Source organism: Heterodontus francisci, chromosome 1 (genome assembly GCF_036365525.1).
Source record: "Heterodontus francisci isolate sHetFra1 chromosome 1, sHetFra1.hap1, whole genome shotgun sequence".
Classification (NCBI taxonomy): Eukaryota; Metazoa; Chordata; class Chondrichthyes; order Heterodontiformes; family Heterodontidae; genus Heterodontus; species Heterodontus francisci.
Genome location: NC_090371.1, coordinates 44,485,681 through 44,503,093, shown reverse-complemented (window position 1 = coordinate 44,503,093; position 17,413 = coordinate 44,485,681). Strand labels below are relative to the sequence as shown.

Below are 17,413 nucleotides of genomic sequence, written 5' to 3'. Positions count from 1 at the left end.
AAACAAAAAGCATAATCTAGATGACCTGAGTCATTATTGCACAGAAGGAGGCTATTGGACCATCAGGCCCATGCTGGCTCTGTATAGCAACCCTGTCAGTCTCATTTTCCCCGCTCAATGCTCGGAGCCCTGCAAGTTTATTTTCCCTCGTGCCCATCCAATTTTCTTTTGAAGTCATTGATCATCTCTGCTTCCACCACCTTCATAGGCAGTGAATTCTTCCCCCTCACTTCCCTCTGACCGCATCCCTTCTGACTTGACCCCTTGCTGTGCATTCACTATGCCCTCTGACCTTCCTCTCTCTGACGTGGAATAATATGTACTCATCAAAGGACTCAGTTTTATCCCCTTACGCCCCTACCAAATTGAATTTCGCGCTTGACACGACATTGAGCTTTTCATCCGTCGCCTCTGGGCTCACTTCTTTGACCAGGAGTCCTTCCCCGGACCAGCAAACCCATTCTCCCGCCACCAGCATTATCCCTCCACCTGGACCCCTCCCTCTGGCTTCTTACCCGCTATTGATATTTTCATTGAGAACTGTCGGCGAGACATCGGCCATCTTAATTTTTCCGCTCCCCTCACTCACTCTAACTTGTCTCCCTCCGAACTGCTGCACTCTGTTCTTTCAGGTCTAACCCCGACATTATGATCGAACCTGCTGACAAGGGTGGTGCTGTTGTTGTCTGGCGTACCGACCTCGACCTTGCAGAGGCTGAGCGCCAACTGTCAGACACTTCTTCCTACCTCCCCCTGGACCATGACCCCACCACTGAACATCAAACTACTGTCCATAGGACTATCACTGACCTCATCTCCTCTGCAGATCTTCCCTCTACAGCTTTCAACTTCATAGTCCTGCAACCCTGGACAGCCCACTTCTACCTCCTTCTTGAACTCCACAAACATGACTGTCCTGGTAAACCCATCATTTCAGCATGTTTCTGCCCCACTGAACTTATTTCTTCCTATCTTAACTCTGTCTTTTCTCCCCTGGTCCAGTCTCTCTTCCCACCTACATCCATGACTCTTCTGACGCCCTATGTCATTTTGACAATTTCCAGTTTCCTGGTCCTAACTGTCTCCTCTTCACCATGGATGTCCAATCTCTCTACACCTTTATCCCCACTAGAACGGTCTGAGGGCTCTCTGCTTCTTCCTTGAACAGAGGCCCAACCAGTTCCCCATCCACCACCACTCTCCTCCACCTGGCTGACCTTGTTCTCACATAGAGCAACTTCTCCTTCAACTCCACTCACTTCTTTCAAATCAAAGGTGTTGCTATGGATACCTGCATGGGTCCTAGTTATGCCTGTCTTTTTCTGAGTATGTCGAACATTCCTTGTTCCAATCCTACTCAGGCCTCCTCTTCCGGTACACTGATTGTATCGGTGCAGTCTCCTGCTCTTGCCCCAAACGTCATCAACTTCGCTTCCAATTTCCACCATTCTCGTCCACCCTTTTTATTTTATACTCTTGGATGTTTGCAGCTAGCAAGGCAGCATCCTCAGTTGCCCTGAGGGTTTTGAGCCAACCGCAATATGTGGGATCAGACTGGTTCCCTTCCCTGAAAGACATTAATGAAATCAGGTGGGTTTTTACAACAATCCAGTAGCTTTAATGGTTGTTTTTTTTCCCCCCGAGTGTCAGGCCATACATTACCACACATTTATTGAATTCAATTTTATCCCTAGCCATGAATTTAAGTTCTCAGTCTCAAGGTTGTTAGTCCAGTACCATAATGACTAAGCTTCTGGCCTTTTACGTGATGACTTAAATATCCATACGGAATAATATTTTAAAAGTGAAAAGTACTAAAACCAATTAGAAACAATCAAGACAAGTTGTGTTTTAAAAATGTCAGGATTGTTGCTTTTATGATGTAATGACTCGTAAGGAAGCTTTTGTGAGATCACAGTGATATTTCCACTGTGGACAATGAAGCATCAGACGAAACGTTATTTTTTAGTTTATGCTTAATGTTGGATTATTGACCATCCAGATCAAGTTATGGTAAGGTTACTAAATTTATCAATCTGTATATGCTAGCTGTTAATATATTCGTATCTGCTTGATTTATTACCAGAATATATTTTTTGGACAAATTTAAGCATTCTGGCTGTAGGAAAAACAAAAGCTGTCTGAAACTCTAATAGAATTATTTTTAATTACAGAATAGAAAGAGAAACCAGAAATGTTGCAGAGCTCATGAGAAAATGTCAACCCATATCATTGTTTTCATATTTTAATGTTTTCGTGGAGATATTTGTTACTTTTGTAATCACTCATTGAGGGGTTTGGATAAAACCAAAGTTAAAATGTTAGTTTTCCCTTATTCAGTTTGGGGCACTAGAATGACATTGCGTGAGTGGAATGCCACAAGGACAAATAGAATTGCAAGTTCTTTTTCTTCCCACAACCCACCACCATAAGAAGGGCACTATTAGTATAAAAAAGTGGCCCAGTCAAACTTCAAATTAAGAATGAACACAGAGTATCAATATGATGATTTGGCTCTCATTTTTGATTACTCAAAGTCTGTTGGTAATAAAAGATCTTCAAGTGAACTGATGGGTACCGCTTGCTCATGCTCCAAGGTCACCTGGGTGTACACTAGTGCTTGGAACTGTTTCAAGCAATGAAAAGCGATCCTTCATGTCCTGTACCTGTAAATAGTGTTTTTCACCAGGCCCAGGATCAGACACACCAATAGGTCGTCTAATTTGCACTGTGTAACCTTCTGTGCACTGGGTAACCAAAGATGGGGAATGTGTGGAAAATAATCCACGAGCTAAGGGATGGTCCTTTCACATAGTGGAAGAGAGCTGACGTTTCTTACACATCAAAAAAGTGGCTCAAATAGACATTTGCTTTCAGTCCACCACAAGGTCTCGAGTGGTGGGTTAGTCCATCCAACACATGCTCCATAACCTGGTCAAATTTTTGTATTGTTCTGTATTGGAACATTGCTATTTCAGTTTATATTTTGTCAGTGATGCCATTATAGGAATTGAGGTATACAATATTGATTCACATTTTACATATGACTGCAAGACTGTGTATTTGATATGGGCAGCGAACCAGAAAAGCAATTCTTAGTGAAAGATAATGCACTTAGTTTTGCCGAGAGTTGAAGTTTCTTTATGTTGCATCGGAAATAATATGTACTTGAGTGTGTTTGCAATCTTATCAGAATATAGTCATTAAAAACAAGTGAAGTTGCAGCAATTGTTTGATCTTGATCCTAACTCTTTTATTGTATATTTTTGGTAGTAACTTGGTGTCATTCCTGTTGGCCAAAACACTACATGCAGTTGAATAGTTATTGTGTCATCACTGTGAAGCAATTCAAAAAATGAAGAGGTTAATTGGGAAATGGTGTATTGAGACATCGGCAGTTCTAGAAATTTATCTCATCTACATATGGCAATACTTTTTGTCACATACAAACAATTTAAGGGAAAGTCAGAATGTCACCACCTGACATTGGCACAATTGTATCTTTAGTAATTCCACCTTTAAACATGAGAATGGTATGTTTAATTTATAATTTGTCTTCATTTCATTAACATTTTGCAACATCTATTTCACACACATTTAATTGTTTACAGTACTTCATTAGGGTGTTGACACTGTTGTCTTAAAAGCAGTAAAAATATGAAAAGAAATAGGAGGAGTAGGCCATTTGGCCCCTCAAGTCTGCTCTGCCATTAAATAAGATCATGGCTGATCTGATTGTGTCTTAACTGTCCCTTTTTTCTCTCTCCTCTTTCTCCCCCCCCCCCCCCCCTCTCCCAATAACCCTTGACTCCCTTGTAGATCAAAAATCTGTCTAACTCAGCCTTGAATATATTCAAGCCGCCACTGCTGTCTGGTGAAGAGAATTCTAAAGATTAACAACCCTCAGAGAAGAAATTCTTCCTGATCTCCATCTTAAAAGGGAGACCCCTTATTTTGAAACTGTGCCCCCTAGTTCTAGATTCCCCCATGAGGGAAAACATCCTCTCCGAATCCACCCTGTGAAGTCCCCTCAGAATCTTTAATGTTTCAAAAAGATCACCTCGCATTCTTCTAAACTCCAATGAGTATAGGTCCAACCTGGTTAACTTTTCTTCATAAGACAACCCCTTCATCAGTCTAGTGAGCATTCCCTGAACTGCTTCCAATGCGTGTATCCCTCCCTAAGCAAGGAGACCCCCCCTGTGTACTGCAGTATTCTGCAGTCCCTCTCAATGTAAATAATACTCTACTATTCTTCCTGCCAAAGTGGACAACATTACATTTTGCCACATTATACTCTCCTCTACCAAATTTTTGCCCACTCACTTATCTAATTCGCTTTGCAGACGTTGTGGGGAAATTTTATGCTCTTCCCCGGCAGTGGGTTTGGAGGCGGGTAGAGCATAAATCGGGTGAGATGGTGACATGGAGCCCACCACCTTCCCGCCTCTGCCAAAATTAAGTCCAGGGTGGGAAGGCCTGTGACCACACTGCCAATTGAGGCCCTTAACTGGTTAATTAAGGCCTCATCCCGCAGCTGCCACAGTTGGCCATGCTTTTGTGGTAGCATGGTTCCTTTTTTAAAAGGCACAGTGCCTAAATGAGGGACCTGCTGAGAGGCCCTTGCTAACGACCCCAAGCCTGAAAGACCCCTCCCACCCTGACTTTCCTATGCCCTAGGTCCAGCGACGCTCCTGGGCCCCAGGTAAGTGCTCCACCGGCAGCTGCCACTGCCCCCGCATTGGCACTTCTCTGTGTGGAACTGCTGCCTGTCTCTGGGGGCGAGGCATCCGTTGCTGCAGTCCTTGATCCCGTGGAAGGCCCACTGTTGTCCACTTAAGTTCCTAATTGGCACTAGATTCGGCAGACCTTCCACCGAAAAGGTGACACGGGGTTGTCTGTTGCTTTTTCCGGACGGCAAGATCCCTGTCGGCAGCATAAAATCCCAGCCTTTGTATCCTCCTTACAACTTGATTTCCTACATATCTTTGTATTATCTGTAAATTTGGCTACAATCTCTTTATCCAAGACATTAATATGGATCATAAATAATTGAGGCCCCAGCACTGATCCCAATGGCATTCCACTAGTTACAGTTTGCCAACCTGGAAATGCCCCCTTTATGCTGACTCTCTCTCCTGTTAGCATAGATAGAGGATTGGCTAACTAATGTCTTGCCCCCAACACCATAAGTTAAGAGTCTCTTCCTGTGGTTGGGGAGGAAATAAGATGTCTAAGTATTTGTAATCTTTCTTGATCATTTAATGAATTCCTTTCCTGTTTGTTTGAAAGAACATTTTTTTTGCAGGCCATACACACATTGTCTAGCTGAGTTGAGCCAAGAAAAACATTTGTGCCATATTTATAATTCATTTGCTATTTCCTGTTTTAGGTGCTTTTGGTGAAATTACCTGTCTTAAGTGTACTGCACTAAGGTTGACAAGCCACAGGTAAGGAAACTATTTGCGTCCAGACTATAATGCTTTTCTAGAATGGAAACCAGCAAAATGAATTCACTAATGTTCAGTGTCAATTTTACAAACTAACCTTCATTGGTTTCCCTAACACTCTCAGATGGCTACAGTGCTGAAGAAGGCCATTCAGCCCATTGTGTTTGCATTGGCTTTCTGAAAGAGCAATTCCCTCAGTTCCATTCCTCTGCCTTCTCATAACCCTGCACATTCATCCTTTTCATATAACTGTCTAATTCCCTTTTGAATGCTTCAATTGAACCTGCCTCCACCACGTTCTCAGACAGAGCATTCCAGACCTTAACCACTCGCTGCATGAAAAAGTTTTTCCTCATGTCACTTTTGCTTCTGTTACCAAATACTTTAAATCTGTGCCCTCTCACTCTCTATCCTTTCACAAGTACGAACAGTTTCTCTCCATCTACTCTGTCCCGACCCCTCATGATTTTGAATACCTCTATCAAATCACCTCTCAGCCTTGCCTTCTCCAAGCAAAACAGTCCTAACTTCTCAAATCTATCTTCATAACTGAAATTCCTCATCCCTGGAACCATTCTCGTTAATCTTTTCTGTACTCTCTCCAATGTACTCACATCTTTCCTAAAGTGAGATGCCCAGAACTGGACACAATACTCCATCTGAGGCCGAGCTAGTGTCTTATGCAAGTTCAACATAACTTACTTGCAGTTGTACTCTATGCCCCTATTAATAAAGCCCAGGATACTGTATGCTTTATTAACTGCTCACTCAGCCTGTTCTGCCATCTTAAATAACTTGTGCACGTATGCACCTAGGTCCCTCTGCTCCTGCACCCCCTTCAGAATTGTATCCTTTATTTTATATTGTCTGTCCTTGTTCTTCCTACCAAAATCAATCACTTCACTTTTCTCTGCATTGAACTTCATCTGCCACCTGTCTGCTCATTCCACCAACTTGTCTCTGTCCTTTTGAAGTTCTACACTATCCTCCTCACAGTTCACAATGCTTCCAAGTTTCGTATATTTGCAAAGTTTGAAATTGTGCCCTGTACACCAAGATCTAGGTCATTAATATATATCAGGAAAAGCAAGGGTCCCAACGCTGACCCCTCGGGAACTCCATTACAAATCTTCCTGCAGCTTGAAAAACATCAATTAACCACTACTCTTTGTTTCCTGTCACTCAGCCAATTTCATATCCATGTTGCTACTGTCCCTTTTGTTCCATGAGCTACAAGTTTGCTCACACGTCTGTTGTGTGGCACTGTGTCAAATGCCTTTTGAAAGTCCATGTACACCACATCAACAGCATTGCCCTCATCAACCCTCTCTGTTACCTCCTCAAAAAAACTCCAGCAAGTTAGGTAAACATGACTTTCCCTTAAGAAATCCATGCTGGATTTCCTTAATTAACTCTCATTCCATGTGACTATTGATTTTGTCATGAATTATTTTTTCCAGAGGTTTTCCCACCACCGAAGTTAAACTGACTGGCCTGTAGTTGCTGGGCTTATCTTTACACCCTTTTTTGAACAAATGTGTAATGTTTGCAATTCTCCATTCCTCTGGCACCACACCTGAGTCTAAGGAACACTGAAATATTATGGTCAGTGCCTTTGCGATTTTCACCCTCACTTCCCTCCGTATCCTTGGATGCATCTCATCTGGTCCTGGTGCTCTATCCACTTTAATTATAGATAACCGATCTAATACTTCCTCTTTATCAATTTTAAATCCCTCTAGTATCTGACTTAACTCCTCTTTCAGCATTGCCTGGGTTGCATCTTCATCCTTGGTAAAGACAGATGCAAAGTATTCATTCAATACCTCAGCTATGCCCTCTGCCTTCATGAGTAAAACCCCTTACTGGTCCCTAATCAGCCCCACTCCTCCTTTTACCACCATTTTACTTTTTATGTGTCTACAGAAAACTTGGGGATTTCTTTTAATGCTAGTTACCAGTCTCTTTTCATGCTCTCTTTGCTTCTATTATTTTTTCCCTCTCGACCTTGTACATTCAGTCTGGTTCTCAATAGTATTTTCGACCTGGTATCTGTCATAAGCACACGTTTTCATCTTTATCTTAATCTCTACCTCTTTTGTCATCCAGGGAGCTCTGGATTTGTTTGCCCTACTTTTCCCCTTCGAGGGAACATACCTTGACTCTGCCTGAACTATCTGTTCTTTGAAGGTAGCCCATTGTTCATCTATTGGTTTTCCTGCCAGCTTTTGACTCCTGGCTCCATTTTTACCCATTAAAGTTGACCTTCCAAAAGTTAATTATTCTTACCCTGGATTGCTCTTTGTCCTTATGATACAATGCATAAGCATAAACCTTTATGATCCAATGATCACTATCCCCTAAATGCTCTCCTACTGATACCTGATCTACTTGGCCCACCTCATTCCCAAGAACCAAGTCTAGTAGTGCCGCCTTTCTTGTTGGACTAGCAACATAATGTTGTAGAAAATTTTCCTGAGCACATTCTAGGAACTCTTGCCCCTCGCTGCCCTTTACACTATTATCCCAGTCCATGTTTGGATAATTAAAGCCCCACCATTATAACTAACCTATAATTTTTGCACCTCTCTATAATTTCCTTGCAAATTTGTTCCTCCACGTCCTTCCCACTAGGTGGTGGCCTATAGACAACACAGCACTGCAACTGCACCTTTTTTTTTTTGTTCCTTAGCTCTAGCCAAATTGATTCTGTCCTCGAGATCCTTTTTCTCCAGCACTGCAGTGCTCTCCTTAATCAATACCACCAGCCCTCCCCTTTTTTTCCCTTTCCTGAACACCTTGTATCTAGGAATATTTAACACCCAGTCCTGCCCTTTGAGCCAGGTTCCTGTTATAGCCACAACATCATATTTCCACATGGCAATCTGCGCCGGTACCTCACCAGTCGTCTTAACCACATTCGGTGCATTCACATACATGCACATTAACCTTGATTCAGTCTTTATTACTTTCTCCCTTACTCTGACCCCACCTAATAATTTCCTATCTCCCACAGTGTTCTGTGGACCTTGGTCTTCCTCTCTGATACTTGCTCCTGGTTCCCACACCCCTGACACGTTACCAGTTTTGCTTCCCTCCAATCTGAGCTCCCTCTCAGGTTCCTGTCCCCCTGACAATTTAGTTTAAACCCCCCCCAAAAGCACTAGCAAATCTTCCTGCGAGCATATTCGTCCCAGTCCTGCTAAGATGCACATGTCCATCTTGTACGGGTCCCACCTGCTCCAGAACCAGTCCCAATGTCTCAGAAATCTGATGCCCTCCCTCCTACGCCAGTTCTCCAGCCACATGTTTAATTGTTCAGTTCTCCTCTGCCTATAATAAAAGTAAAATAATGCAGATGCTGGAAATCTGAAACAAAAACAAAAAAAGCTGGAAATACTCAGCAGGTCTGGCAGCATCTGTGGAGAGAGAAACAGAGTTACCGTTTCAGGTCTGTGACCTTTCTCTCGCCACAGATGCTGCCAGACCTGTTGAGTATTTCCAGCTTTTTTTGTTTTTGTCTCCTATTCGTATGCTAACTTGCACGTGGGACTGGGAGTAATCCTGAGATTACTGCTTTTGAGGTCCTGCTTTTTAATATTCCTAGCTCCCTAAAATCTGCTTTCAGGACCTCATCCCCCTTCTTACCTATGTCATTGGTACCAATGTGGACCATGATCTCTGGCTGTTCACCTGCCCCCAGGAGAATGTCCTGCATCCGCACTGTGGCATCCTTGACCCTGGCTCCAGGGAGGCAATACATCATCCTGGAGTCACGTTTACTGCTGTAGAAACACCTGTCTGTTCCCCTAACTAACGAGTCCCCTATTACTACTGCTCTTCCACACTTCTTCCTCCCCTACTGTGCAGCTGAGCCATCTGTGGTGCCACAAACTTGGCTCTGCTGCACTCTTCTGAGGAACCATCACCCTCACCAGTATCCAAAATGGAAGACTGATTAGCGATTGAGATCATATCAGGGGACTCCTGCACTACCTGCCTGGTTCTCTTAGACTGCCTGGCGGTCACCCATTCCCTTTATGCCTGCATGCTCCTAACCTGCAGTGTGACTACCTCTCTAAACATGCTACCCACGTAGTCCTCCGCCTCACAGATGCTCAACAGTGACTCTAGCCGCCGCTCAAGTTCCAAAACCTGGAGCTCCAGCTTCTGCAGCCGGTGACACTTCCTGCAGATGTATTTGTCTAGGGCACATGGTGTGTCCATGATTTGCCACATGCCACAGGCTGTAGATTCCACTCTGCAGAGCTGCCCTGCCATACGTTAACTTCACTGACTATTAGAAGTAAAATGGCTTACCAGTTACTCACCAACCAGCTCTTTCCACTGCACCGAAGCAAGAACCAAATACTGGAGGGTGAAAAAAGTATAAAAACGGAGTACCTTTTCCCCCCCCCCCCCACCCCCCCCGAACTCTCCACTCACTAAATTCGAATCTCCACACTGATCTTGCAATCTGTTTGCCGGCTACACCCAGACCTCTGTGTTTATACCTTTTGAAGCTGAAACTGCAGCAACCAGATTTGACTGGTCAGCTACTTAACTAATCAGCTACTCTGCCATAGAGCCTGTTAATTTATGCCTAAGACTGTAAGAAACTTACTTTACTTTCTTAACCCTACTTTATCTGGACGATAAATCCCAGTAAAATGCTAACTGCACACCAGACTTGTATACAGATAATAACACTTAAAATCCCCACTCACCAAACTCAAACCTCCGCTTATAGTCTGCACTCCGTTCAAGCCCAGCTTCTAATGGGTTGCTCTGTTAATTAAAATATAAGTTGGGCATTGGCCAATTCTTTGTAATTTGATGGTGTTCACTTAGTGACTTGGTAAAGAAATTGTTCTTTGGGCTGGGACATTAACTCTTGCAAACTAAGAAAATTAATTTGGCTGGTACCAAAAACAAATGGCTCTCAGTCTATCATTTCAAATATTGGTCCAATTTGTCCTCTGTCTTTCTACATTATTTGCCTCTTAAGACAGTCTATTCCACATATTCAGTTTAAACTGTGTGGACCTTTTCCTTAAGCTTGAGCCCCTGTCCTTTGGTTGTAGCATTTGTGACGATCTTGAAGTTGCTGTGTACTCAGCTGAAACTGCAGTTGCTTAATTTGAAATATCTGACAATTTGATTTTTTTTTAGAACTAAGTTCACACTTGCTGTGTTGTTTACATTGCTTGATTGAATTGTCCAATTGTTCCATTATATTTACATACAGGAGAAAGGTTTCCAATTATCATGAATAGATTGAGTTGTATTACTTTTTACTTTTTAAAGATGGTGACAACATTAGAGAGTTTATTTTGGAAGAATTATTGGGCATAATGACACAACAGATGAATTGATAATCATGACTGAGAAAGTACTCTGAATTAGTAACTGGATGTTGATGTTCCTGGTCTAGGACTGAAATACCAAATTAGTTCATCCTAAAGATGTATTTGACCAAGAAAAATATGAATTACAATTCTTTGCAATTTTTTTTGATAAATGGTTAATATTTTCTGAGTATGAACAAGTAGTTCTCTAAACAGTGCCTCTAAATTCCTTTGTTTGCTCCTTTTAGAACTTTAAAATTCTCAATCAATGAATAAAGCCAATATTTGATGGCAAGCTGTTGAATTTATCTTGAGAACTTCAAGTGCAATAATTCCATATTCTTCATGTTGATTATCCCGTTATATGTTGGTATAGCAGTTGTATAAATTTAGTTTATTAAATATAAGGAAACCAGTCCCCTTTTTTCAAGAGACAGAATGCTGGTGGGCTGCAGTTCCACAAGCTCACAGTGACCTCACTGGAACATTGGTGGGCTATTTGACAGTGGAGGGATTGTTTGTGAGACCAGTCTAGCCTCTGCTCTGTCCAGGCGCACACCTTTTCCAGCATTGATCACTGGATAGATATCAGGTTCAGACATCCTGAGCAATTTTTCAAATGCTAGATTGGAGATACTGAGACTCCTATTTTCCAGCCCCCCCACCCCCATATTCCCTCCCTGGCAGGGATCAGCTATATCAATGCGGATTGAAGATTAAACTGTGTTCCTGGTCTTTTTTAAGCTTCTTGTACCTATTAGTACTTTGACTGATTTGAGAATTGTGGGAGATCTTTTATTGCCTCGCATCTACTTCAGATCTCCAAGAGATATCCAAATGTCTTAAATCAAGCTAGAAGATTCCTGTTTTACAATAATCTCTGTCTCTCTGCCTCCCTCCCTTTTAATAGGAATTAGACTTGTAACCAGAGATACGCTTGGTTGTTTGCGTAGTATAATCTTCATGTTCTAAAGCTCATCCTTTTATTTGCCACAAGCCGTGCCACAGAAAATTTGCTCGTGTAATAAAAATTATACATTTAATACATTTTCATCTCTCTATTCCACCCACCAATTGAAAGCACCTCAATACCTAAAATGTGAAAGAAAACCAAGATTTAATCTGAAGAGCAATTAAACTGATGTAATGGTGTTCATAGCAATTGCACTTTATGGCTAATTTCACTCCTGAATGGTTTTGACTTCTGATTTTAAGGTCCTGTCCCCTTGACCTTGACTTTCCCCACCAGTAGAAAAGGTTTCTCTCTGCCCTATCGATTCCTTTCAAAATCCCTAACATTCTATAGTCCAGGTAATGCCAGCCTACTTTATGTAATCTCTTCTTATAATCTAACCCTCGGAACCCTGGTAACATTCCGGTTAATCAGCATTGTAGTCATTCGAAGGGCAGTAATCCTTTTCTAAAGGTGGTGACTAGAGCTGTATACAGTACTCCAAATGTTGGCAAGCCAGGGCTTTGCATAACTGTAACAAAACTTTATCCCCTTTACATTCCAGGTCTCTACATATAAGGGATAGCATTCCATGAGCTTCTTTGATTTTTTTTTTCTTTGTTTTGTTGATGTGTGCATATAGATCCCTAAATCTCATTGGGCTACCAATATTTATTGCTTTCCATTTTTTTAAACAAAATACTAAAATTTTTGGTCCAAAATGAATGTCCTTACACTTCGACAATTTTGTCTACTCCATTTAATCTATCGATGTCTTTTTGTAATTTTATGTTCCCATTTATAATACAATGCTACCAATCTGTGTCATTTGCAAACATAGATATATGACTTTCTATTGTGTTATCTTAAGTCATTAAAAAAAAATAGTTAATAGTTGAGGCTCCGGTGACTCTTGTGGGGCTCCGCTAGTCACTTCATAGCCATCACTCTGTTTTCAGCCACCTAACCAGATCGATAATTTGCTTTCAATTCCATGAGCTTTAATTTCAACTAACAGTCCCATGTGGAACCTTATTGAATGCCTTCTGGAAGTCCATGTAAATCCATTGATAGACATTCCCTTGTTTACTACTTAAGTTACTTGCTCAAAAAATTCAGTTAGGTGTTTTAGCCATGACCCACCCTTTACTGACAGCCTGAAATTTTGAGTTCTGTCCAGTTGTCCTCATTATCGGTTCCAATAACTTGCCCACAACAGTTGTTAGACTAATAGGTCTATTGTTTCCATCTTTCTCACCCACACCTTTCTTAAATAATGAAGATCCATTTGCAGCTTTCCAATCTAAAAGGACAATGCCTGAAGCGAGAGAGCTTTGGAAGATTATGGCTAAAGTATTTGCAATTTCCTCCCCTACGTCAAGTCCTCGGGATTTGTCAGTCATTATTTTTCTCTAATAATTTTTTTTTCTGCTTAGCAAATTCTAGATATTGATTAGTTTCCCTGGAACGTCCTGTATATTATCCTCTTCCTCTACTGTCAAGACTGGCACAAATTAATAGAAGAATCGTAATCTATTTGTGTAAAGTATGCTGATGGAGTTCTCCCCAATTTTGCTGTCTCTTGCTAGAGCTCCTATTTAATCTGCAAAGCTGTTCCGATGCCATTTGTCATCATTCAGGGATTGTCAAATTATTTGGGTTGTATTGTTAGAGCTAAACATTTTCTTTAAATATGTTAACATTCCAGAATAAAGTGTGCTCCATTTTAATGCCAATCTGAATATAGATATGTCAGACTTCATTAGCTTCACTAGTTGTACTTCAGAACTTTTCCGTAAGAATTGAAATGGTTTAATGCAGCAAATTATTAGGAACTCTTTTGGAAAAAAAATTGAGGAAATTTTATTAGTTTTCTTTACAAATTGTTCTAATTTTTTCTTCTCTGTCCTTCCCTTTTCAGAAATGTTTGGTTCAGAAATGGCAGCACAGTGTCCACAAGCAACAGCATTTTGCACATAAAGGATTGCTATAATAACTGGACAAAAGGACCAAAACGCTTGTACTGTGGGGTCGTGGGTGCTCCTTTGCCATGCACTTCTACCAATATGAGTTTTATTGGAACCCAGTGTTTTTCAGTAAGATGGTGGCATTCTACACCTCAACTATATGATGACTCCAAGGTAGAAAAATCTCTCAAGTCTCTAAAGGATAAGAATAAGCGACTGGAGGAAGGAGGTCCTGTGTATAGTCCTATAGAACCTGAAGTACGCACGTCTCTGAGTCAGAAGATTGTAGATGAAGTAAAACACTATTATCATGGCTTCAGGTTGTTGTGGATTGACACAAAGATAGCAGGCAGAATGCTTTGGCGGATTCTGAATGGATATGCTCTATCAAGGAGAGAGCATAGACAGGTATGTGTGCAGTAGACCATTTGTGTACTTCAGTTTTTAGCCAACATTCTAAATTGAAGTTTCAAGTTCTAGCACATGTTTCAAGTTTATCAGCGATTTCATAAATTGTGGTAATCTTCAGTGGAATAAATATAGCATGGATTGATTATTCCTCATTTTTTTCAATAACCACATGCAAGTAAATATCTCCATCCTATCCTGGAGGGAGCAAGATGCTGACCCTTTAATAACTTTTCTCTTTTTTTTTTACCCCTCTGCCCCTCCCCTGAACAATGCAGTTTTCTGAAAGTTCTCATCAAATTTCTTGGTCTCTTTATGGTTTAAATCTACAAAGGTTTTGTGCTGTTTTTACCAGTTCCATTTTGAGTAGCATCTCACTCTGATCTTATTCGACTAATCCCAGCTTCTAGTTTGGAAGTTTGTGTAAAATGCTGCTTGTTCCTTCCCAATGACCAATACTAACAGCTACCTACTGTCGTTGCTCATCATAAGGGCTGAAACACAATTAATTTGCTGTACTGCTGTGATCTGCAGTATGGTGTCATTCAGTGTTTGTCTGGATCATTGTTGCTTACATAATTTTGTTAGTTGTATGGGTGCAGTCTGTGATAGGTTGACACTTACATTAGCAGACTGTATTTCAAACCACAGAGTAGCTTGCCAAAACCATTACATAGAACATAGAACATACAGCACAGAACAGGCCCTTCGGCCCACAATGTTGTGCCGATCCTTTGTCCTCTGTCAAGGACAATTTAATCTATACCCCATCATTCTCCTTTATCCATATACCTATCCAAAAGCCTTTTGAAAGTCCCTAAAGTTTCTGACTCAACAACTTCCCTATTATTTTGTGAGGCATTGGTCACTGAGCTCTTCTTTCTATCCCTCTTTCCACTTTCTTCCCCTGCTTGCCCTCCTTTTCCACCTCCCCCCCCCCCCCCCCCAACTTTCTCAGAGGGACTTTTGTTTTTAAGAGCTTCTTTGATCTTGTGTGCTTAATCACTGTGCTAGCATATGATCAGCTTTAAGATGGTAGATTGTAGAATGGGCACCGTTCCCAGGATAGTTCTGTTGTTGGCCGAGACTCGTGAAATCATACAGCACAAAAGGAGGCCGTTAGCTCCTCATGTCTGTGCCAACTCTTTTGCAAGACCTATCCAATTGCTCCAGAGGTCGTGGTCTACATTGGTACCAATGACATAGGTAGGAAGAGGGATGAGGTCCTGAAAGCAGATTTTGGTGAGTTAGGCAGGAAATTAAAAAGCAGAACCTCGAGCAGTAATTTCAGGATTACCTCCAGTGCCATGTGCTTGTGAGCACAGGAATAGGAGGATTGATCGATCGAACATGTGGCTGGAGCATTGGTGTAGGCAGGAGGGCATCAGATTGCTGAGGCATTGGGACTGGTTCTGATGCAGGTGGGACCTGTGCAAGATGGACAGGCTACACCTTAACAGGACCGGAACTAATATCCTCACAGAGAGATTTGCTAGTGCTGTTGAGGAGGGTTTAAACTTGCTTGTCAGGGGGATGGGTCAAATAGCTCATATTGGAAGGAAGTAAAGCTGGTAACAGGAGGTAGAAAAGTAGAAAGTGACATTAGAAGGAAGGAGAAACAAAGGCAAGCATCAACTAGGTTTGGAATACAGAATAATGTCAAGAAGACTAGGTTAAGGGCACCCTACCTGAATGCATGCAGCATTCGCAACAAGGTAGATGATTTAAAGGCATAAGTAGAGGTAAATGGGTATGATCTAATTGCCATTACGGAAACATGGCTACAGGGTGACCAAGACTGGGAACTGAATATTCAAGGATATGCAACATTTAGGAAGGACAGGAAAAGGAGGCGATGTTGTGCTGATAATGAGGGATGGGAGCAGTACATTAGTGAAGGAGGATCTCCGATCGTAAGAGCAAAAATGTGGCATCTGTTTGGGTGGAACTTAAACAGCAAGGGGCAGGAAACATTGGTAGGAGTTGCTTATAGGCCATCAAACTGTAGTGATAGTGTGGGATATGGTATTACTCAGGAGATTAGAGTAGCATGTAGCATGGGTAATAAATTAATTTTGGGTGACTTCAACCTGCACATAGACTGGGTAAACCTCATCACAAATACTATGGAGGACGAGTTTCTGGAGTGTGTTAGGGATGGTTTTTTAGAGCAGTGTTTTGAGGAACCGACTAGAGAACAGTGTATTTTAGATCTAGTTTTATGTAATGAGAAAGGGCTAATTAATAATCTTGTTGTAAAAGAACCTTTGGGGATGAGTGACCATAATACAATAGAATTTTACATTATGTTTGAAAGTGAGGTAGTTCAATCTGAAGCCAACGTGTTCAATTTGAACAAAGGAAATTATGAAGGTATGAGAGGCAAATTGGCTGAGGCGGATTGGGAAAATACATTATAAAATATGACAGTGCGTAGACAATGGATAGTCTTCAAAGAATTGTACAAACATACAAATTAGGAGCAGAAGTAGGCCATCTGGCCCCACTAGCCTGGTCCACCATTCAATAAGATCATGGCTGATCTGATTGTGTCTGGAATTCCACACTCCCATCTACCCCGATAACAGATTCTCGTAAGGCAAGGGAATCAATCTACCTCCGCCTTAAAATTATTCAATGACCCTGCCTCAATCACCTTCTGAGGCAGAGAGTTCTAAAGGCGCAAAACCATCTGAGAGAAAACTTTTCTTCTCATTTCTGTCCTAAAAGGGCAGCCCCTATTTTTAAAACCGTGCTCCCTAGTTCTGGACTCCCTCACAAAAGGAAACATCCTTTCCACATCCACCTTGTCAAGACTGTTCAGGATCTTATATACTTCAATGAAGTCTCCCCTCACTCTTGTAAGTGAAAACGAGCCCAGTCTGTCCAACCTTTCCTCATAAGACAACCTGCTCATTCCAGATATCAATCTAGTAAACCTCCTCTGAACCGCCTCCAATGCGTTTACATCCTTCCTTAAATAAGGAGACCAAAACTGCACACAGTGTTAAAGATGTGGTCTCATCAATGCCCTGTATTACATAGTTTACATCAACTATACATTGCTTCAAGGCACAAAAACCCCAAAAGTAAAGGCAGTCAACCATGGCTAACAAAGGAAGTTAAGGATTGTATAAGATTAAAAGAAAAGGCCTATAAAGTTGCCAGAAATAGTAGTAAACCTGAGGATTGGGAGGATTTTAGAATATAGCAAAGGAGGACGAAGAAACTGATAAAAGGGAGAATAGAATATGAATGTAAACTAGCAAAAAATCATAAACAGACTAT

At 41.5% G+C, this 17,413-nt stretch overlaps 1 protein-coding gene across 2 annotated transcripts in view; it reads left to right on the top strand.

Moving 5' to 3' along the window:
- The window catches only part of letm1 (leucine zipper-EF-hand containing transmembrane protein 1), a 126,460-nt gene that overhangs the window by 7,470 nt on the left and 101,577 nt on the right, over positions 1-17,413 (top strand). For both annotated transcript variants that reach the window (XM_068029783.1, XM_068029774.1), the window contains exons 2-3: positions 5,393-5,450; positions 13,672-14,125. In XM_068029783.1, the coding sequence (XP_067885884.1) occupies positions 5,393-5,450; positions 13,672-14,125 (512 nt within the window). The remainder of the gene's footprint in view (positions 1-5,392; positions 5,451-13,671; positions 14,126-17,413) is intronic.